Source organism: Alexandromys fortis, unplaced genomic scaffold (genome assembly GCF_014885135.2).
Source record: "Alexandromys fortis isolate MF-2015 unplaced genomic scaffold, M_Fortis_MF-2015_v1.1 scaffold_16, whole genome shotgun sequence".
Lineage (NCBI taxonomy): Eukaryota > Metazoa > Chordata > Mammalia > Rodentia > Cricetidae > Alexandromys > Alexandromys fortis.
In genome coordinates, this window is record NW_026067893.1 from 2,550,606 (window position 1) to 2,573,036 (window position 22,431).

Here is a 22,431-nt window from a genome sequence, read left to right on the forward strand (position 1 = left end):
CTTCTGTGTGGATTCTGAGGATCCAAACTCTGTCCTCGGATGAGTGTAACAGGTATTAGATCATATGTTCATTTCTTCAGGGCATAGACTGTGGAGGCCTGAAAACGCAGGCCCCTTTACTCCTTGTCTGAGGGTCAGAGATTTGGAGACTAACAGGCTTAATTGCACCCTTTTGTATCCTGTTAATAAAAGCTTTCGTTACCTTCTCCCCCAGTTTAATTGGGTATAAAAACTGTGGGAAAAATAAACGCAGGCGGATTTCAGGATTTCAGTGATCACTGGAAGGGCCTCCTGATACTTTCTATGTTTTTTGTCTTATTATTTTTTATGTGTCTTCATATTTTTTACTTATATTTCTTCTTTATACCCTGTTAATAAGTGTTTTGGTCAAGGCCGCTCCTCGACAGTATACCTAGGAGTGGAATTGTGGGTCATATGAAAACGTCTATGTACTTAACAATTTGAGAACCTCCCACACTGTTTTTTCAAAGTGATTCTAGCAGGTTTTTTAATTATCAGCAGTATGCAAGTAATAACTTCAAACCCTTGTTCTGTCTTTTTAAATTCTGGCCATGTGTCTTGTTGTTTGGTGCTATTATAACAAAGCACCTGATCCTGGATCTTTCCCAGATTGCTTTCTGTTGGTGTGACCAACACCGTGGCCTAGAGCAACTTTAGGAGGAAGAAGGTTTATCTTACCTTGCTGGTTACTGTTCATCATCCAGGGAACCCAAGGCGGGAACAGAAAGGAGACCCTGGAGGCTCCGGCTTCCAGGCTTGTTTGCTGTGCTGCTTCCCTTACACAGCCCAGACCTACTTTCCCAGGATGGCACCACTCATACTAGGCTAGAGCTGCCTCATCAAGCACAGTAAAGAAATGCCCGCAGATGTGGCGGCTGATCAATAGAAGCAATTCCTCATTGGCGAGTCCCTCTTCCTAGGCATGCCAGGTTTGTGCGCAGGTGACAAACGCTAGCACTCTGGGCAGATTATGAAGAAGAGAGATGCGTCTTCTCAGAGATTTCGGAGGCTGAGAAGTTCAAGGACAAGGTGTAGGAAGCTTGGTTGTCTGATAGTCTGTTCTGTTTTCAAGGTGGTAACTACCTTACCGCTGCCTGGTCTGGGAAGAGGACCTCTGTGCCAACCACCATGCTAAAATATATATAGCATGATTTAAACGCTTTAGGCTTTGTGATATGTTAGAATTCTTTCTTTGGGAGCTGCTGGCAAGCCAGCTATACAAATCCATCGTGAAAATGACATTTACGCTTTATGATTTGTGTGTGGTCAGTGAATAACAGCTCACAGATTTAGAAGAACCTTAAACTGCCAAATGAACTTCCTTTTTTCTTAAAAGGGCACTTAGTGGGGTGCATGCTGCGGTAACCACTCCGGCTGCACCCGGATGAGTCCTCTCAGGTTTATGGTCCATTCACTGCTGCAAAGGTGATTGGCAAAGTGTCTTCAGCTCTTTGCTTCCCTTAACCTCTGTGAAACCCATTTCACTACAGAAGAGACCAGCTTCACATGTACTTTGGACACACACACCCTTGACATGAGACCGTGGAGAGAGGCTGTTCAGCTACCCAGGCTTCCTGAGAGTGTGCTACCTTAGAAACTGTGCTGAGTGTTTGGAATACCTTCTGTATGCCTGTAGCTTGCTAGGTTTCCACATAGGGGCCTAATCTCCAGGCATCAGGACCAGAAAGAAAGCAAAAGTCTTGATTACTTGTTTTCCCTTCCTTCTGCATGGCTACCAGGTAGCATTCACAAGAGACAGTGTATCAAAGTGAACAAATTTGGCCTCAGAAACCAGATTTTTTTTCAAACTTGAATCCTGGCTGACTTTCATCCTTCTGACCTTAGACAACTTTAGTTTATCCTCTGTGAGAAGGGGCTGTGTCTCCATTTCTGGGAGGCAAGCCTCATAACAGCTCTCTTGTAGAGTGATTGAGAGCATTGTCTGTCTATGTAAAGAACTTGAAATAGAACCAGGTGCATGGAAAGCTCTGGAAACATACTAACATTAATGCGCACCTAGGACGAGCTACTGTTTTACTCTGGGCTTTGGAACTGTGATGATGATTGTATTCCCGGTGCTGTATTTTTAGCTCAGTCAGACAGAAAGAATGGTGGGTGTACCTGAGTGCACGGGAGACGGATCTGCACATGACCCGGGAGTGCAGCACAGAGGGCCCAGTGCAAGGTCTCCGTGCAGTGTCCGTTTGGAATTTAGAAGCTGGAGTAGCTTGCATCTATTTCTCCTTTGCATTTGCGTGTGTGTGGGGGCATACATAAGGAGGCCAACTTCAACTCTTCTCCCTTCTGGTTTCTTCGTTTGCTTGTTTGTTTTTGTTTTTGAAGACAAGGTTCCTCTGTGTAGCCTTGGCCATACTGGAACTCACTGTGTAGACCAGGTTGGCTCAGATTTACAGAGATCCATCTGCCTCTGCCTCCCTAGTGCTGGGATTAAAGCTGTGTGCCACCACTGACCAGCTTCTGCTCTGGTTTTTGGGACAGCGTCTTTTACAGAACCTGGAGCTAACCAATTTAGAATGGCTGCTGTCCAGCAACTCTTAGGAATCCACCTATCTATGTATCGCCAGACATGGGTTACATGCGTGTGTTGCTGTACCCAGCTTTTTACATAGGTGTTGGACACATTCTCAGGTCTTCAAGCCCTTCACCACAGGAGCCCCCTCCCCAGCTGTGGAATTGCAAGAGTATCTATCCATCCATCCATCCATCCATCCATCCATCCATCCATCCATCTATCTATCTATCTATCTATCTATCTATCTATCTATCTATCTATTGCCCCAGATTACTGGTATTTTCTTCTTAAACCCCCTTTAAAACACCCATTAAGCTTTAACAAATTGCCCAAGTTTATCCAGATTAATTTAGATCAGAGGCTAGAAGCTGCCGTGACTTGAGATGGAGCTCAGCCTAGATTGGGTTGTGTCTCCAGTCCTTTGTGAGTCTTTGGGCCTGTTTCATGGTGATCAGCAGTGTTTGACTGCTAGGGGCATCATCTCAGAACTCCGACTTTAATTGTCTCTGGCTCCTGGGAGCTCTCCTGAAGGTAATTTGTGCCAAGCCATCAAAATAATGATGATGGTCCTTGTCTTCTGTTTGCTTTAAAGTTGTCCATCCTGGTAATGATCACCTAGCAGGGAGAGCGATTTCTTCTCCTGGACATTTGTAAATGCCTACTTTGAATGTTGGAGACTGGGTAACCAATCTGATGAAAGCCTGGGTCTCTCAGACCTGCCGGAACAATATGTCTGTGATGAAATTAATCAGTTGGCTTGAAAACAGAGACCAAGAGAATGCTTCAGGAAGTGTATGTTGGGCGGGTGTTGGGGGGGCATCAGAAATTGATGCCATGAGCCACTATAACCTTACAGGTTTCAAATAGCTTATAATTCATCTGTAATGAGAAAAATACTTTACCGTGGAGATAATATCTTGGGATAAATGCAGAATCATAGGCTGCGTTATGGATGTGTTTGTGGATGTACGTGAATTGCAGGGAGTGATTTTTTTCCCTCTGAATGTAATTTGGCTTAGATAAGAAGACGAATAAGCTGCACACAACAAGAGCTCATTCAGTGTAATGTGTGTAATTTCAAGCATAAAACCACCATGTTTTAGACCTGTGAGCGACCTTAGCCTGCACCTTGTATGCACCATTTTGCTAGCAGAGGAAATGAATCCCAGAGAATGCAGTGGCTTCGCCTGTAGTGTGGATTGGGACTCAGGAAAATGACTGGCGTTGGAGATCTGAGAATATAAGGCTTATTATCCATCGTGGTGTTTTACCAATCATGTTTCTTGCCTCTGTTAATCAGAGCTGTGGTGTGATTTCTGCTCTAACACAGGGCACCTCCTCAGCTCTTGGCACATGCAGATACTTAGTAAAAATACTTCGTGGCTCTTACTATTTAATTACATAAGTTTAGGAAATTAGAATGATGTCATTTTCAGCTTCCTCCTTTGTTTGGGCTATTAGCGTAGCGTCCTAGGGTTTCTCGGCAGGTTCAAAAGAATGCAGAGAAAGTCATGAGTGCTGTTCTTTCGAAGGAAACCATTGGTTGCTGGAGAGATGGAGTTGAATACACTCCCATATCCTAAGAATTTTAATGCAAAGTCTGAAGTATTTGTACGTGAATTCATCAAGCCTCGATTAGCCTTTTTATAATTACTCAGAAAGTAATTCAGTCGAAAATATTTTCACCGGGTATAAACGCGCGGTTAGCTAGAAAGGCACACTGTTCTACTCTGTCAGCCATAAAAGACCAGCAGACTTGGACATAACTTTCAGAGTGTACAGAATGCAATCATAAAAAGTATTATTCCTAAATCTATCTTTTTATGTTCTTTCGGTAGTTAAGAGCTTTATACCTCGGTGGTAGGAGTGAGATATACTAGGGAGAGAATGTCGTAAAATGTTAGGGACATTTACTCGCTGCTGTCCCTGCACTGCCATCCCCAAGTCGGTGTAGGCTGATGGCGTTCAAGTGTAAGGTCGGAGATTGATGCTGGCAACACATTCCCTCGGAGATGTAACAGAGTCTATTTCAGGACTGTTGTGTGTGTGTTTTCTTACTTACAAACAAAAGACATTTACTGAGCACCAAGTGCTTTCAGACAGAGCCCAGTGACAGGCAACGTATTGGTCTTAATTTCTAAGATGATGAAAGATGAGGGAGGTACAGGAGGGAGGAAATCATGGCAAAGCTTTCCTGGGCCTAGATCTGAAACAAGACAGGAACAGAAGGTCAGGGAGACTAAGGGAGGATGGGGCTAGCGAGGGGCATCCAGGACCTTCGAGACAGTCCCTGAAGCTTTAGCCTAGGCTCACGCAGGCTCTGTTCAATTTGAACTCTTTGTGTGTGCCAGAAGGAAGTGGGAGGCTTTGGGGTACTAGCTGTGTGGCATGGGGCTGCCTGAGCTGTCTGGCCTTGGAGACACTTAAAGCTAATCACAGCCCTGTGGTGCCACTGAGGGCAAGGAGAGCCTCTGGAGGAGACGGTGACGTTGGCAGGGCTCCAGTGTGGCAGACCTGCACCCAGGCAGGAAGGGGCTCTGGTTAAGTGCTCTGTTATGCTCAAACTTTGGTTTATTTAATTAAGAACCAAAACTGTTTTCTCAGGCTAATTCTTCCAGCTTTCCCATGCTGTCTATCTCTTTTGACCTTTAGTTCATAGAAAGTGTGTCTCCATTGGGAGCCCCTTAAATGGGCGTCTTTAGTAATGACAGGGCCAGAAGAGGTAGGCAAAGCCAGAGGATTCTGGAAACAAGGGCCCAGCCCTGGGGTTCTTGAATCTCTGAGACCTGTTCATTCTTCCTACGCTGGCATTTTAAGGTTGGGTGCCATTGAGACCCACATTTCAAAGCCCCCAGAGAAGTCATTCATAAGGTGTAATATTCATGAGATAATATTTGAAAACCCCTTTGGGGTTTCTTAGTAGCGTGCAGCTAGAGGGTGGCAAGAGAGTGAACTTTGCTGCGCTCTTTCTAGAGCGCTGCACTTGTCGCAGAAGTTTCTAAGCAAGTAGTCAGGATGCCTCGAGTAATGCGGCTGTACTGCACAGAAGACTTGACGCATCCCAGGTTTCCTCACTCGCATGCATCACTTCAGCCTCCATGACAGTTGGCCGTGTTTCGTAAAAATCAGCAACTGCTCTTGGCATCAAGTCCTTCGGGCTGGTTCTTAGCGTTAAGAACACTGTTACTGGAACGCTGCCGTCCATAGAAATCAAGGCGCAGGGAGGCCGCGAAGTTTGTCCAAGACGGCATGGTCGGATCTGGGACCTGCTTTGAGTTTTGAACCTCAGATTTCCATCTTATTGGTCTGCTCTGCTTATAATAACTATAACATTGCTTCCACTCGTGAAATGCACACCCTGGACCGACTTCCAAGTGCCGGAAGTTTTATGTGTGAGAAACCGTAAACGGTCACGGGAATTCTGATAGACGGGTTTTATTGTTTTTACAGGTGAGAAAATCAAGACTGAATGAACTTAGCAACTAACTGAAGCAGGCTAGGGAGCTGATTCGTCCAGGGCTCGCCTGAGTCTTGTTTGACTACCATGTCCACATGTATTTGGTGGCTGAGGTATCCAACTTGATTCCTGTGATAAGTAAAATGGTCGCCTGTCCATTTTATAGATCAGGACACAGGACACGGGAGGTTGAACGATTATCCTGACTTTCTGCTTGTTAAGAGGCTAAGTCCTGATTCTGGGTTGTCTGGAGGTAGTAGCCACTGTCACGGTGACGCTGGTATGTCATTCCATCTTCTTTGGAATGTGACAAAACTGGACCTCAGTTTTGTCAGCTTAAAACAGGACTGGCGGAATGGTGGGCTGGGAAGATGGCTCCGTCAGTGGAGTGCTCGTCCGCCAACCCAAGGACCTCAGTTCGGTCTCAAGGGTACAATCTATAGAGTCAGACAGACGTAGAAACAGTCACCTATAACCTGGTGCTGGAGATAGAGACAGGTGGGTCCTTGAGGCGCATTGGCCTCCACACACGTGTGAATATACAGGTTCATACATGTGTACACACCAACACTTAGAATTATTTATCAAGTAAAAGTAGCATACACATCTTGAAATGAAACCTAATTAATGAAAACAGAGGGCTTGCCCTCTGTAAGAGGAGAGGCATAAGCAGGCCCTGTTTTTCAATGTAGAAAAGAATGCATTTCACGTGTACTGATGGGCAGTCGCAGAATTCTTCCTGGGTTCTGATTACCCCTTGACCCTGTGTGGAGGAGACTGGGCTTGGGGACTCAGTGATGGAGACAGTACCACTGATAGGGAAAGTGACGCTGGTTTAATGGCCAGTGTGAGTCCTTTCAAGGGAGCAGCATTCACTCCCTGCGGCTGCTCTCTAGATCCCTTCCTCAGCCCTGGTTAGTTGGGTGCAAGTAAAATTTATAGTGCTTTACTGTAAAAAGCCCTTGACTTGAAATAGGATTTTCTCTCATGCGCTCAAACCACAGGAGAACTCGTAAGACAGGTGAGACTTCTTAAATGGGAGTTAAGTGCATCGCATTTTCAAGAAACTAAACGGCCCTCATCCATAATTTAATCACATTGTTGGGGAGGTCGTAACTGCGCCTCCCCAGGCTTGGCGACGGCGGCGTGCACAGGCTTTCTGTTGGGCAGATCTGGAATGCTGTGGTGTGTGTGGGGGGGGGGGTCGCAAGTGTGATGCGGAGTAATGCTGAGGTTTCTCTACCTGTAGTCAGGGACTGTGGACTGAAACAGTAAATTATTCCCCGCAAACCGAATGGGCAATAAGACTGCCATCCGCTTCTCCTCATAAAACAAAGCCATAGATAAATAAAGGACAGCCGACTCACTTAACCCGCGCAGATCTGTGCACTGCTAATTATTAATCCAGGGGCAAGACAGGGGTTCACCCAGAGTGTAGTTAAATCATTTTTAATAGAGGTAAACACTAGCTGTGTGGACGAGCAGTACTCAAGAAAATTTCTCATCAGCCGCGTTTAGGAATCATCCAGCCTAATTGCCATAACTTATTAATAATAATAGATAATCTAGTCTTTTATGGCCCAGGTCTCTGGGGTCTCAGCATTACAGAGCTCTGGAGTTTGAATCCCGCCATAGTGGGGGAGGGGTACACATGCTTGGTCTTCCATCACGTTAAAAAAAAAAAGGCAAATCTGGGGCTCTTCCTTATTTTTTCCCCCACATCTGAATGGTCAGCTCACACATGGTCTTTCATCTGTCTCCAGGACCAGAAGGACTCCAGGGGATGGAGGACTTGGGGCGGGGGGGGGGGGTAAGGGGGCTGGGAAACAGGCCTTCTTTGTTCACGTGAGTGATGGGGGTTGAGATTTACTCCCTGGGGAAGTGAGTCTGAGCAGAGAGCTTTGTCTGAAGGAGTTGCTTTCCTCCGCATCGGTGTCCTGGTGTCCTTTGGACTCAACCTAATGGTGGCTGAGGTTGTGGTCATTGTCAGCCCCTGCTCTGCACTTGTGTGATTCTGAATCCTGGGAGGGTGAGAAATACGGCAGCGTCTTAGCCTCAGAGCGGCTTTCCGTGGCTTGAATAACTTAGTGAACGTCACCTTCCCCCTTCTGTGGAATGGTGTTAGAATATGCCCCTGCGTCTGCAGCAAGGAAATGGGAGGTCAGAGGGGGCAGGTCATCTCCTGAGTGATTCTCCTCTGCGTCTGGTTAGACTGAAATCAGAACACCGTACTCACGTTCCGGCACTTTGATCTTTAGGAGTCACCATAGTGGATGGTTTTGGAGAAGTGGCCCTGCACACAAGCATTAGAGTGGGAAATGGTACTGTGAACTTTTGGAGTATAATACGTTGTAACATCCATTGATTTGGGGGAACGTGCGTGTGCGGTGGAGTGTAACATGTAACTAGAACACATGGGAAGTGAGCTTGGGTGGCCTTTTCCGTCTGGGAGAGAAGGTGTGTGAGCCTTTACTACAGAGAAGGAGGAGATTTATGCCCCAGACCCGGAAGACATAAATATAGTCCAGCACATTGTAGTATCCGCATTCGTGTTTATTCAGATTTACGTGTGACTGGGAAGCGGAGATGAAAATATCACTGGAAAGTTTTTGAAGAAACAGAGGCTCAGATAGGTACATGAACATTAGGTGTGCTTCAGGAATGGAAGAGCTAAGGAGCATCTTGTGCCCATGTGCCTGCACAGATGGAACACACACAGTAGGATTGGGGGGAATAAGACCATGAATCAGGCCTGGGTTCCCTTCTCCGCAAAACGGCTGATGCTTTCCAATGACTCAAGTCGGTTCTGAGTTTTGAAAGAAGTGTTCCTTGTCAAAAATCACAAAGAGGAGGTTGAGGATTCTGGACGGATGTCGAGACTGGGGTTGAGACTGGGTCTGTATTTGAGAGATTAATCTCATTTCCCTGATGTTTTCAAGGTTGAGGTTTTTGTCTGTATTCATTAAAGGGGGATGATAAATGTCTAATTTGTACTTTGCTAATAATCGAGATGAACATTTTAACTTCATTAAGGTTTAAATGAGTCTCCTGTAGTCCTGGCTCAGCCTTGAACTCCATGTGTGACCTTAGGAAGGATTTTTCTTTTATCCAGTACTTCATTTCCTCACCTGTATGGTAAGGGGATGTTGAGACAAAACCCCCTTTCCCTTCCCTCTCAGTGGTAACAGTGCCAGGCAGTCTAAATCTAGGGAGGCGTTTAAGGTACATTGCTCTTATCCTCAGGAGCGCACAGTCTACGTAAATAACTAATTATAACCTGAGCTATAATTGCAACATGCATGGGTTACTCTAGGAACAGGTGGAAACGGCAAGTTCGCTTCACAGTGGCTGTGACATTTGAAGGATAAGTGGGAGGCTTCCATCAGGAGAGCAAGCTTGGTCAGAGAGTAGGTGTCCGGCTGTGGGGTCCAGGAAGCAAGCTTGTATAGACTGGTGTATTCCAGGAGCTGCCCACAGCCCTTTCCTCAGTCCCTGGGCAATGGCATCTCACTGCTGGGCCAGCATTTGTGCTGAAGATGAATTGCCAAGGCTAGAGGATATTGTGTGATGTGTGCAGGAGATGTGTGTGCCTGCTAGAAATTACCGGTACTGCTAGAAAGTCCCTTGAGGATGGCACAGTGTGTGCTCGTCAGCTATAAAAACCTTTCTGTATGCTTCACATCACCTTTGGATGGCTTCTAAAATCTAATGCAGTAAGGGCCGTAGAAACAACCTTGATAATGTATTTCTTGTTACTTAGAACATAGTCATTAGAAAGCATGTTTGTCCATGTTTAACACAGGCTTTTTGGTTGTTTTTTTTTTAAACCATATCTTCAATCTGTGGTTGGTGGCTCCGGAGATGCAGAGCTCACTGAGAACGGGGCTGAGAGCAGAGTCAGTGCAGTGCCTCTGATACAGCCCGTCCACATCCCACGTGACTTTGCTCTGGGTCGGGAGAAGTCTCCTGCCACTGGGGAATTGGGAGCTTGTAAGAGTTTCTCAGACAAGCCAGAGCGACTTTGAGAGCATGTGTCCCGATGAGCATGTCTGCTCTCAAAGGGGACGCGGAGGGAAGAGGCAGGATTGCGGGTGGGAGAGAGAAGAGAGGGCGGGAGTGAGCGTATTAGATTGTGATAGATATGTGCATGAAATTGTCAGAGAAAAGGTTTAATTCATAAAATTGGAGGATGTGCCTGAGTGGAATGAAATCTGCAGCCTAAGGTGTTCTGATCCGTTAATGTGCCAGGGAAGTGTCTGAACTATTCACGGCTCTTGGTTCTTGTGACCCCATGGGAGCTGGTGTCAGGTGGCGCTAACGTAAAGTTGATGCTGACAATGTAGTTCTTACTTAGCTTTTAATGAAGATAAGTTTAGTTGTAAACTGAGATCACAAATATACAATACGCTCATTGCTAAAGATTCAAATACTGAGCTGAACGGTGGTGGCCCACACCTTTAATCCCAGCACTTAAGAGGCAGAGGCAGGCGGATCTCTGTGATCTACAGAGTGAGTTCCAGGACAGGCTCCATAGCTACTGGGAAACCCTGTCTCGAACCACCTCCCCAAATGTATAAAAACTCATAGAAGATTTAAAAACTCCAATTGCAACTCCAAAGATCAGCAGTATTTTGTGGCCATTGTCACACGTCTCTTCAGGCAGCCATGCATATGCGCATAGGCACATACATGTATTCATGGGTCGTTAGGGAGCATCCAATATTTTCATATGAACTCAACTAAAATCTTTACCAATTAAAAATAAAGAAAACACCAAAACTCTGTGTTTATGTCGGGAGGTGGGCATGACACGTCATGACATCTCTGTGGAGGCCAAACAACAAATTTGAGGAGTCCTTTCTTCCCTTTAGGTTTTACACAGTTTCTGGGGCAGAAGCTTGGGTTGTCAGTCTTGCGTGACCAGAGCTTTGCTTAAACCATCTCACCAATCCTCTTCAGTCATTGACGTCACCGCACAGCAAGCCAAGTACAGATCATTGCTTTGGTTCTCTGTTGACTGTGGGCAGCACCCAGTATTTTTCCCATTGCCAACAATACTTCGGTGATCTTCTCTCTACGTTTCTCTTACATCATTAGGTGTTTTGTTGGATTAGAGTTCTGTAAGTAGTACTGTTTGCTCAAGGACTACAGATTGGATGTTTCTATATGTTGTTAAACTATCTTCTAGAAGTATCTTTCTTTCAAACTTTCTTTCTGGAGCCCTGCAGACAGAGCAGGTGCTATCTCCTGCCTGGGTGACATACGTGTATCTTGAAGATACCAAATTAAAAGGCATGAGAAGGTGAGAAACATCATTGGTGATTGGGCGGCCAAGCTCCCTTGGACATAGAAAAGTACTTTGCGCGGGTACCTATGGCTACTACAAGATGTGGAGGAACACCTATCTTGAGTCCTAATTTCTCACTCCTCAAGGAAGTTAAAAACTCACCAATATCAGATTAAAAAATACACTGTTGAGCAAAGAGGCTACACTTAGAAAAAAATGGTGCTTTGCCATTATGTGTACTCGATTCAAAGGTCAAAATACACTTGTCCCTGGAGGTCCTGCTGGGAGGATACTGGGGACAGCGTGTTGGTGTTCTTTACTGTGGCTGCTAAGAACCAGGCCTTGGTGCATACCAGGCTCTCGGACAGTGGTTGAAAGAAAACGCACAAAAGCATGAATACCTCGTCATTTTCTAACAGACTCTGAGGACATGGGGTTATAAAGTGGAGAACGTATACATATTTTGTTTACATGATTTAAGTATGATTGAATTCCCAGACCCATATCTGCTTATGTTTTTGTCAGGTGTTGTTGTCTTTAATCAGATAGCCTTTTAGAGCTTGAGAGAATCTTCAGTGTCATGTGGGCTTGGGTTCCATCCAAAGTACCAATGTTGTGGCCTTGAGTGAGCTACCTTGCCTTCTGGAGACTCGGTTTCCTAAGCTATAGAGCAGGAATGATTACAGAGCCTGTTTTGTAAGGCTGTTGAAATGGTGACACCGGGGATGTCAACAGGATGTCCTGCTTCTTACTCGACAAGCACTGTCCTGCGTCCTTCAGCCTTAGCACAGGCATGATCAATGTTCCCAATCATACTGTCAGTGTTGAGGTTTAAGGGACAGTAAACCAGAGTTCATATGAATCGAGTCATGATTTAGACCAAAGTGGTCTCCACCTATGGCCTGAGCTTGGCGCTCAAGGGAGTGCTGTATGGAAACTATTTAGCAAAGCCAATGTATGCAAGATAATGTCTTGCTTTCTTCTTCACTGTTATTAATATTTTTATCTTTCTCTCTTTCCTTCCCTCTCTCATTTTTTTTCTCACGCCCTCAGATGTCTTCCAGCAAGGTAAGATGCCCTGCACCCTGTTGCCCTTCTGTTGGCTATGTGCTTTTGTTGACAGGACTCTGTCTTCTTGAGAATGTGTCTTTGGAAATTAAGGGACCTTATAAGGATGGTGGCATGAAGTACCTTCAGCCTTTCTGGGTGTCTGCATCTTCCTCTGAACCATGTTTGGGGCTAGGGCTGGGGTTTAGACATCTGGGGAGGAGGGCAGGGTTGGCATGGGGTTTGGGTGTCTCTTGGAGGAGCAGGTATCTCTAGGGGAGGGGTTGTCCTTCAAGAATCCTGCATCAGAGGCAGCTTCTGCTTTCAAAGGGCTCCCCAAGCAGTTCCAATGGATGAACAAACATGTAGACCAGGAGGTGTGGCTCTTAAGAGCAGGCTGGCTTGCCAGTTTGTGCCCTCCAACCTAGCTGTGCCTCGTAGCCTCTCCAACTGACACAAAGTCAGGTAACAGAGAGTGCTGTCCTGTTTTACAGGTCCGGTGAGCTGGAAACCAACATGTTTTCTCACTGATGTTTCTGACTGGGTATTAGTCCTCACTGTGTATGGCGGTTGTGCTCTGGGTTCATGACCTGACTAGAACCTTCTAGATGATCATGATGGGGAACTGCCTTCCAGTTTGGGCAATAGTGCCAGACGTTCGTTGTTTGTATCCAAGCTGAGAAATATGTCTGCTGCATCTTTCTGGAACCCGAAGCTGGTTTACAGTAAAGGTTTAAAAATATGCCCAGGCATTCCATAAATACCCTCCAAATATTCTTAGAGGCTCGGTACTTTTTTCACAACTGTTATTTCACCCCAAACATGCAGCTCATGTTACAGAGAATATCCGTTCCCTGTTAGAAGACAGGTTGTGGGTAACGACGAGGGTTCTGTTGTGTTGTCTTTTAAGAGTCTGGAGTCGCAGACCTGCTTTCATAAATAATTCAGAAAGTTCCAACAAGCTCTAAGCAATAAGTTCCATTTGACTAGCGACTAAGAGATGAGCAGAATTGAAAAGGTGTCGTGACTGTTGGTGTAATGAGAGTGCCGCTATCGGAGACCATGGCTGCAGCGAGCTCTCATCCTTGACAGATCGGGGGTTCGGCGCGACGCTCAGGGAGTAGAGCAGCCCCTGCGTATGAGCTGCAGTGTGAACACTACCCCACTTCAAACAGGATTTCTCTCCTGGAAACAAAAAACTCTGGAGTTGCAAGCGTGTGTTTCAGAGATGTTGGTCAAGGGGAGGAGGAGAGCCTTCCATCAGGTCTGCTTTCCGTGTGTCACGGCGAGCCTTTCTAAGCGCAATAATTGATCCAGAGGACAGCTGGCAGGCTGCTGATGTCAAGTTTGTGTCCTTTTTTCATCAGTCATGGGATTCGATTGATGAGATTTGCCTGTCAGTTGCAATGATACGCACAGTAAAAGTTGTAATCATCTACAAATCACTGGCTATTGAGACCTAATAGCATCTGAAAGAGGAAGAAGCCCACAGCCGATGGCTGCCTAAGCCTCGTGTGGCGGAGGTGGCATCTCCCTCGTGAGGTATTCCTAGGGTCTGCGTCCCTGAAGAAAGCTGATATGCTTGGGGCTTCTCAACTGAGGGTGGGACTTCCTGAGCCCTTCTCCATCCCTGCTGGGGTTTTGGCTGTCTTGATCTTCTGCAGATCTTGCGTGTGCAGCCACAGCTGCTTTGAGTTCACCTGGACAGCTGCACTGTCCTGCACACAATGTTTCGCTGCCGGTGAATGCTCTCTCTGGATCTTTAAGTCTTCTCTGTGTTGATTCTGGGCTTTGGTGTGATGTCGTTGTCCCGTGTATTCTCTGCTGGTCCAATTCCGGTGTACTACATACACTTAGTGATGAGGTGGGAGAGAGGTGGGGAGGGAACAGTGGTAGTGGGGGAAGTAATGGGGGTTTTGAGTTGATGAAAACATTACATGGATATATAAAATTCTCAAAAACAGTACACTTACAAATGTATAGACCAGGCTCAATGTACATATTTTCTACTTAATGGTTTTTAATATTGCTCTGCTCCTGGAGGACCATTTTGTACTGAGACACCTGAGAAATGACGGCTGAGAGCTTACAAGGCCAGTGCCCACTGTTCTCCAAGTGTTTCCTGTTACTCTGTCACTGTGCCTGGGAGATAATGCTCCAGACAGTGCTGACAGATACAGAAGACCAGGCCAGACCATTCTACACCCTGTATACAGACTCTGGAACTGCGATTCTTACTTCCTGAGAACCAAGAGACTTCAGCTGTGGCAGAAAGAAGCAGCAGAAATCTAGTGTTTGCAATGCCGTGGATGCCAGTGGGGCCGTTCTCTGAAACCCATTTCTCGGTGGCCACTGACCATGCCTCTGCCTTCCTGAACGCTTCTGTGGCTTGGGCTTGGCCAAAGGGCTGGGCTGGCCAAGGGGCTGGGTTGGTTGACTGTGCAGCTGTGATTTACCTGTCTGCCTGCTGTATTCCTGCCTGTGTGTGCCGCTGAGCACGGTGGCAGGCAGAAACGGGAAGCAGGCGTACGGTTGACAACATCAGACATTCTCAGAGGAAACACAAGTTATTTCCTCTGGATTGCATTATCTTTTATTTCACTACAGATCAATCTTGTTACTGTAGGTGAAAGCCCGGCAGCTACTGCTGGGCCTTTCAGGGCTGCGTGTGAGGTGCGTGTTGGTGGGAGTCTGTTTCTCTCTTGATCCAGTGACATTTTATTGCTTGCTTTGGTGCTTTCATCTAGAAATGCCGCCGCGTCCTGTGGTGCTTAGGCCATGGGGTCTAAAGACTGTCAAAGACCATCTTTTCCAAATAAAGAACCAGGGCCAAAGAACCATACTTCCTGTTGCTCACGAGCTCACGAGCCAGTGGCGGCTCTCACTAGTTCCCAAGTACCACAGAGTGGCTCTTCAAGTGTGTACTGAGACACCATGTGTGGACCCGCATGTCTCTATTCTCAAGTTTTAGAGCCCTTCGTTCCAGTCATTTAACAGCGACAAACGAGCCTCTGTGCACTTGCAAACACACTCCCACACATGCGTGCATGCTTCATTTGAAGCCGCTGAAGCTTCTTTTGAATATTCACTCATCCATAGATGCTACCTTGATTCCAAAATCGAACAGAAACTCAGCAAGCGGCTTCAGAATCAGAACCCTATTGCTCAGTGGGGCACTTGTGAATATACGTGGGCTCAAGCATCTGGATTTAGCCACGGAGTTAATTCTCTCCGTGTTCAAGTCCCTGCATGACCTGAGGCCAAGGAGGCAAAGTTTCCCCCACCCCTTCCAGCTTCTGCCTGGAGCTGAGCTTTGCTGGGGGTGGGATGTCACCTTTGTTGTGTGTTTATCCTGCTCTTGTGACGAGGAGTCGGGTGCTTTCCAGGCCTTGATGACTGGGACTGAGCATGGCATTTCAATGTATCTCACAGTGTGTGTGTGTGTGGGGGGGGGGTAGCCAAGGAAGCAAGGGAACGAAACAGTTTAGAGTGTGTCAGGTGAAGAAACTGCTCCAGGGTGACATTCTGGTGCCTGGGAGGGCCACCTTCAGTGGTGTGGTCAGAGAAGGACAAAGACGATGGACTGGAGGGTCTAGAGGATTGTACAGGAAGGACTTGCAAGGGAAGAACCCCTCAGGCGGGTGCCCAGTGTCCTGGGATCCAGAGGAAGCAAGTGTCATGGAGCTGGTGAGCAGAGAGAACTGTGCAGAATTAACTAGGAAGATAGGGCAAGAGTGAGGGAGGTCTGGGGCTCGGGAAGGAAGCCGGAAGGGACTTTTCAGCAGGCAAATGGTCAAGACCGACTTACATGTAAAAATATGTTGGCTGTTGATCACAGAGGAACTGTATCGATGCATGCAAACTAGTCTAGATCTACATGCCCAGTGGGCCCAGCCCTTGCCCTCTGATGTGTCTCTGCTCTCCTGGATTGGAAATGAACATCCTGTCCAAGTTACAAAACCACCTTTCTCCAATGTATAAACATGTGAATGCACATGTGTATTACTTGTGTGGTATGACGCCCATATGTGCCTTTTCTCTGTTACATAAATAAGACTATATTTGGCGCTAGGTATCTGTCCTCAAGACATCCACAGGTGAAAAATGGGATCGGGCATTTTTGTAGGCATTGAGCATGTGCCAGTTTATTTTTACATTTCCCCTTGAACTATATATATATCTTAGTGACTCTTTACCGAGAGCTTGCGTTGTTACATCTAGAGATGATTTAAAGTGATGGGTGGATCTTATATGTAAGAACTGTTGACTTTATAAAGGTCTGAAGCACCTGTGGGTTTGGAGTTCTCCAGAGGGTCTTGGAACCATCCAGCAGGTTCCAGGGCATGACTGACTACATAGGAGATTAAAAACAGAGTCTGGAGAGATCGCTGAGCAGTGACGGGCGTGTAAGGCCCAGTGTGAATCGACACCTACAGCAACAGCTTACAACTGTCTGTGACTCCAGCTCCAAGGGACCTGGCTCCTCCTTCTGGCTTCCTGGGTTACCTGTGCTCACATGCATATAACCACATACATGCATAGCAGTAAAAGAAACATTTAAAAATAAGGCACACACATGGACATGCACACACACTAAGACAAAGTTTGAGACAGAGGTAGACTAATAAATTCTAAGGTCCCTTCAGCCCCCGGCTGTATAGGAAGAGAGATTGTGCTCCCATGTGGCTGTGGACACCTGGATTCTCATGCCTGTTGGCCACAATTCCTTAGCTCTCCAGATCAGACAGAAACCATGCAAAAATCTGGATCCCTCTGGACAGAAGATTTTTCAAGAGAAGTCAGAGATCCAGGAACGTATGCAGAACTTCAATTGTTAAGCTTTTATATAAAGCTTAGACAAATGAACTAAAACCTGTTTGTGCCAGGAAGGCCTCTGATCTCCTGTCTCTGATACTCTGGGGGACTTGGCTCTGTTCCCAGTGGGGTCACTTTCTTTGCACACTGGGACAGTTGACCTTGTAACCTTGGTTTTTCTCAACCCTGACCCTTGAGAAGCCATCTGTGGAGTTATAGTCCCAACATAGCCCTGTACGGGTTTGGGCTCTGCTCTGCAGGGACGGGATGAACACTCAGCTTTAAGGCTACAGAACTGGCTTCAGATGTGTGGTACAGCCAGTCTGAAGCATCAGCTCTTCCCCACAAGATGAGCACTGGGATTCACAATGGCTGGCTGGCTATGCTTTTATTAATTTGAAGAGAACAGTAAATCATAGTTTGGTCCTTGGCAGCTGAGTCAAGCTAGTTAATTATTGGGGTGGGCTTGTGGTGACGAGAGACCACTGTCATTTACAGTAAGCTCTGCTTGAGCTCTCTGCATATTTCAGACTTACTGCTTTAACTCTGTGGCCGGATCTCAGGTTTTCCCCAGCCACTTCGGAAAACCCATCTATTATGGAGAAAGCTTTGACCCCTTAGCTGTGAATTATGGTTCCTCTGATAATGCCTTACATTATGAAATACGGTTTTCTTTATAAGTGTGGGATTTGGGTGGATGAATTAAAGCTGTTGTTACCATTTTTAGGCAAATGTGCTAAGTTGTTACGCATGATTGTTGACTTGTAAGCTGAGGGTGAGGATATATTAGCTAGGAAGCATTTGGTTCCCTGGCCACACTGCCGTTTATGCTAATGTGTAGGCATGCCATTTCCTTATTCTGTCCAGAATTAATAGAATATTCTGTGGCATGTAGGAAATGCATCCATCTTCCTAGCACACGGTGAACAACATTAGCATTTAATTTTACATCGATTCATGGTGTGTGTGTGTGTGTGTAAAGCCGTAACCATATTTAAATAATCACATTCTCTCTATGATGCTTGATCATTGTGGCATATGCAGGTCTGTGTTCCCTAGTAGGTGACTTTGTTCTCGGGCTTTCCTTTCGATCTCTTTGTCATACGTCCACTCTGGTAGGAGGGCGTAGTTTGGGGTGACATTGTAGTGTCTCTTTCCTCACTATCCTGTGTTTCAAAATTACCAAATCAATAAATATGGAAATTTTGATTCTTCTGTTGAGATAGTTGCTACCAAAAAGAGCAGTTTTTGTTGAAGAATTGCCTGTCCCTGTGCGCACCTATAATCTCAGCGCTTGGGAGTCTGAGGCAGAAGGGACACAGAGTCTCCGAGGACATTGCGAGAAGACCCTGGCTCCAAAGACGCCTTGGGATAACACTGACGCTGGTGTATATGGATTCTTGTGTTCCGAGCATTCGTCTAGGTATTCTGCACGAAGTTTTTGTTGTTACTGAATTTACTTATAAATGTTACAAAATAGTTACAGTTGACAATCTGATCTCACAGAGGAGCAAAGGTGCTGCAGAGTTAAATTCTCCTAATGATAGTTTCTGGTGACCAGGAGATCCGAGTCTGTTTTTCCTTGATTGATAGTCTATTTTATGGGACAACCTTAGTTATAAGAAATCTGAAGATAGTGTAGAGGGTTCTGATGTGCTCTGTGATTGGTTTCCCTGTGATTCGTGGTGGGCGGTGCTGGGGAGTGAGACTCCACCCACCTGCCTGAGATTGTAGTTCACTTACGACAATGGGCTTGAGAGAGTCTTCGTTCTTTTCGGTAAGAATATGACTAAGAACAGAGGCGGTCCTTGTCCTCATCACATGCCAAACCCGCGCTGGCACCTTACCTTGATTCCCGTCTACTAATACTGGCAACCTGTGGGTTTTAAGGCCAGGGCAGGCATTTTCTCAGATTGTCCTTCTTTATAAATGGCTTGATAGTTCAGAGAAATATTCCTCAGATGGATCGTGTGATCGCCTCTGCTGGTGTTTGGCTGGTGTTGTCTCAGTGTGTTTCCCGGGCTGCTCTCATTCTGTGAGGCTCAGGCAATCTTCTCCCTTGCATGTCTGAGGCTGAGCTACAGTCTTGTGCCACGGGACTGGCTGCTCGTGATTACATTTACAGGTTATGTACATGTATGTGATGTGCAAGTCAGGTACACATGCGGAAGTCAGAGGAGACAGCTCGTGAGAGTTGGTTCTCTCCTTCCATCATGTAGGTCCTAGGGCTCGAACTCAGGTCATCAGCCTTAGTGGCAGGTCCTTTACCCAAGGAGCCATCTCTCCAGCCCTGTTTCTTTATGAGTAGACCGGAGCTCTGTGTGCTCGCTAGGAATAGCACAGAGGCAATATGACCTTTCCATTCTGTCATAGCAAGCGTCCATACCATCACCACGTGATTTATGACGGTTGGTATGGATCTCGCTCTCTGACTGAAATGGTATTTGTCAAATTCCTCATCTGTGAAGCTGCTGCTCTCTTACCTTCTCTTCGCCTGGAAGAATTCTGTGCAATGTCTGTTCTGGGGAGTGCAGTTATCCTTCAGCTCACGTGTCTGCATGGGTTGCTGACATGTCTACATGGGTTGCTCATGTGTCTGCACAGGTTGTTCTTGCACATGCGATGTTCCACTTATTTATTGCTCTACCCATTAACTTACCTATATTTACTAATATATTTACTAATATAGGTAAGTTAATGCTATAAAATGCTTGTAATAGTATATAACACTAATTAACGTGGATTCATGGATATTTATTTTATACTCTGTGCTATCACGACACTATTAATTTCCTTGTACAACTTGCTTGAGTTTGGGCCACTGGGAACTCCTTGACATATTAATAATCAAGATTTTTTTTTGCCATTACTGTACTTTATTATGACACCAGAAGATGTTTCAGTCTTATTTCCCTGTTCAATCTCAGAGTCTTTTCTCTGTAGTGCTCTGTTTTCTTTGGTGGGAGAATGAAGCTAGAAACTAAAGTCTGGGTTCAGCTTTTCTTGGAATATCTCTTCGTTTGGCTCCTCCCAGCTGACAGTTCAAATATACATATATATATGTATATGTGTATATATATATATAAAATCTCCATACATACATACACTATATACTGGCTTCTGAAAATACAGTTTATCTGTAATTATGTCTGTTAACCAGGTGTGTCTATGTTAAATTAAACACTTCTTACTACGGTCTCCGACCCAGTCCATCACCGTAAAAACAATGCTGACCTCACCCCCTGCCCCTTGTTCTTCTGAAGGCTCCTAGTCCAGGATTTGGGCCCAGGTTATCTGACTATGATTTTTTTTCTATCCTCTGTTCCCTCAATACATACAGAAGGAGCAATTTTGCACTCCCAGTGGGACAGAATCCTAGACTTTCGACCATTTTCAAGGACCAGCATGACTGTACAGGCAAGGACAGGCAGGCTCAAGGTGCTCCCTTATGTTCCCACGCCTGACCAAGCCTTGTTTTCTTGACTTCTCCAGCAGTGTGTAGCTCAGAAGCAAACTGGTTTTGCATGGCTGGAGTAGAGGTTGGTTGCTTGGAGACCCACCTCTGAATGGGGCATTTGCCCTTTGCGTACTACATCTTGAGTGAGCGAGCACAGACGCTGCTGGTCTGTTCTCCATGTGGAGGGCACACTTCCCTGCACCTACCTTGGTGAATTTATTCTCCTTAGGGACAACTATCGAGCCAGCGTTAAGTCTCCAAGCTTGTTCTCAGGATAGGTGAGGAGGGTTGTGTTGGGCAGAGAAACCGTTAACATACATGAGGTTAAGGCTAAAGGAATTGTAGTACTGTGAATCTTAAATTTTTTTTTTTTTTTTTTTTGACACGAGGTCTCACTGTAGCCTTGTTGGGCAGGAACTCACTAAATAAACCAGACTGGTCTCAGACTCAAAAATGCCCTTGAGAAATAAGTTTCTTTATCCTGTAACATAAAAGTCCAGGCTTTGGGATTTGAAGAAGTCTTGGGAAGTGTTTTCTGTCTCATTGTGGTTGGTTGTTCAAGGGTTTTCCTTCCGACAAGTTGTCAAGATGCTTGAAGCACTGGTAGTGGGTTGGAGAAGAGGAAGGTGAACACTGGAAGGACACAGAACCGTGCAGCCTAACACCTCCAGCTTCTGAGCACTAGCGTGGAGTGCAGTTTATTGTCTCATGGGAAAGATCTGGGGCCTCTCTGTCGGCCATTGCCAGCACGGGGGTTTCCGCTTGTGACCCATCTCATTGATTTGCTGAGCTGACTTCTCAGATGAGTGGCACAGACCACCAGACAGTGACCATGACCTTTTTATCCAAGGTTAGTCACTGTTGTCAGATACAACCTATACATAGGTTATATGGCGCGGTCTAATCAAGACATGGTTCTTGTTGCCTAGAATGAAAGAAGACAACAATTCAGAGAGGCAGGTTTTTGCTTTTTTGTTTTGTTTTAGCTTTTGGCTTTTGGTCAGCTCGTGAGAGCATCTGCTTATTGAATCTTTTCACCTTTCCAGTGAGCATCAAGTGCCAAATGATCACCGAATGGGCCATGTGTTGGCAAGTCCTCATGAATGGGCTTCATGATTGCTCTTGGTGGGTCATTGTCAACTTCCAGTGACATTGCACTGGGTTCCACTGGTCAGTATCTAGGTTCTCACCTCTTTTGCAGAACTTTTCACTTGGACCACCACTGTACCATACAGTCATTAACCGTTCTGGGCAAATACCTTGTTGATTTGGAGAGTTTTCTCTGTTGGTTTATTACTCATCTTTAACTTGGATAAGGAAATCATTGAAATTGTTTTTTCTCTAACATTCTTTCCATAGAATAAAATAAATACAAAATAAACAAGTATTAAGTCATTATCAAAGAACATAAAGAGATAAACATGTATTAAATGATATATGTATATTTATGTATGTGTGTGTATATATATAAACATATATATATATATATATATCGTAACCTCATTTATTAAGAATGTATTCCAGTGTCGAGCAGAGCAGCAAATTTTAATAATGTCAAAACCACAGTTATTTTTTACCAACCTAATATTTATGTTTGGCCTGCTCCCACCTACCAGTTCCTCCCACTTTCTTCTCTCTGACTTCACTCCCAGATGCCCATGCTAGTGGACAGCCCACTTTAGGTGGAAGAGCTGTTCTGACATGGAGAACCCAGTGACTGCCGCATCCATCCGGTAGATAGGTGTTGTCTGCTTCCCGATTTCTCACGACAGCCTCAGTACCTCTGCCACTCTCTGCCTATGTCATCCAATGTG

At 45.6% G+C, this 22,431-nt stretch overlaps 1 protein-coding gene across 4 annotated transcripts in view; it reads left to right on the forward strand.

Annotated features, from left to right (window-relative positions):
* Gfra1 (GDNF family receptor alpha 1) overlaps nucleotides 1-22,431 on the forward strand; it is a 213,560-nt gene that overhangs the window by 49,081 nt on the left and 142,048 nt on the right. For 3 of the 4 annotated variants that reach the window (XM_050149482.1, XM_050149498.1, XM_050149489.1), the window contains exon 5: nucleotides 12,352-12,366. The exons of the other annotated variant lie outside the window; for it this stretch is intronic. In XM_050149482.1, the coding sequence (XP_050005439.1) occupies nucleotides 12,352-12,366 (15 nt within the window). The remainder of the gene's footprint in view (nucleotides 1-12,351; nucleotides 12,367-22,431) is intronic. 4 annotated transcript variants of the gene reach the window in all.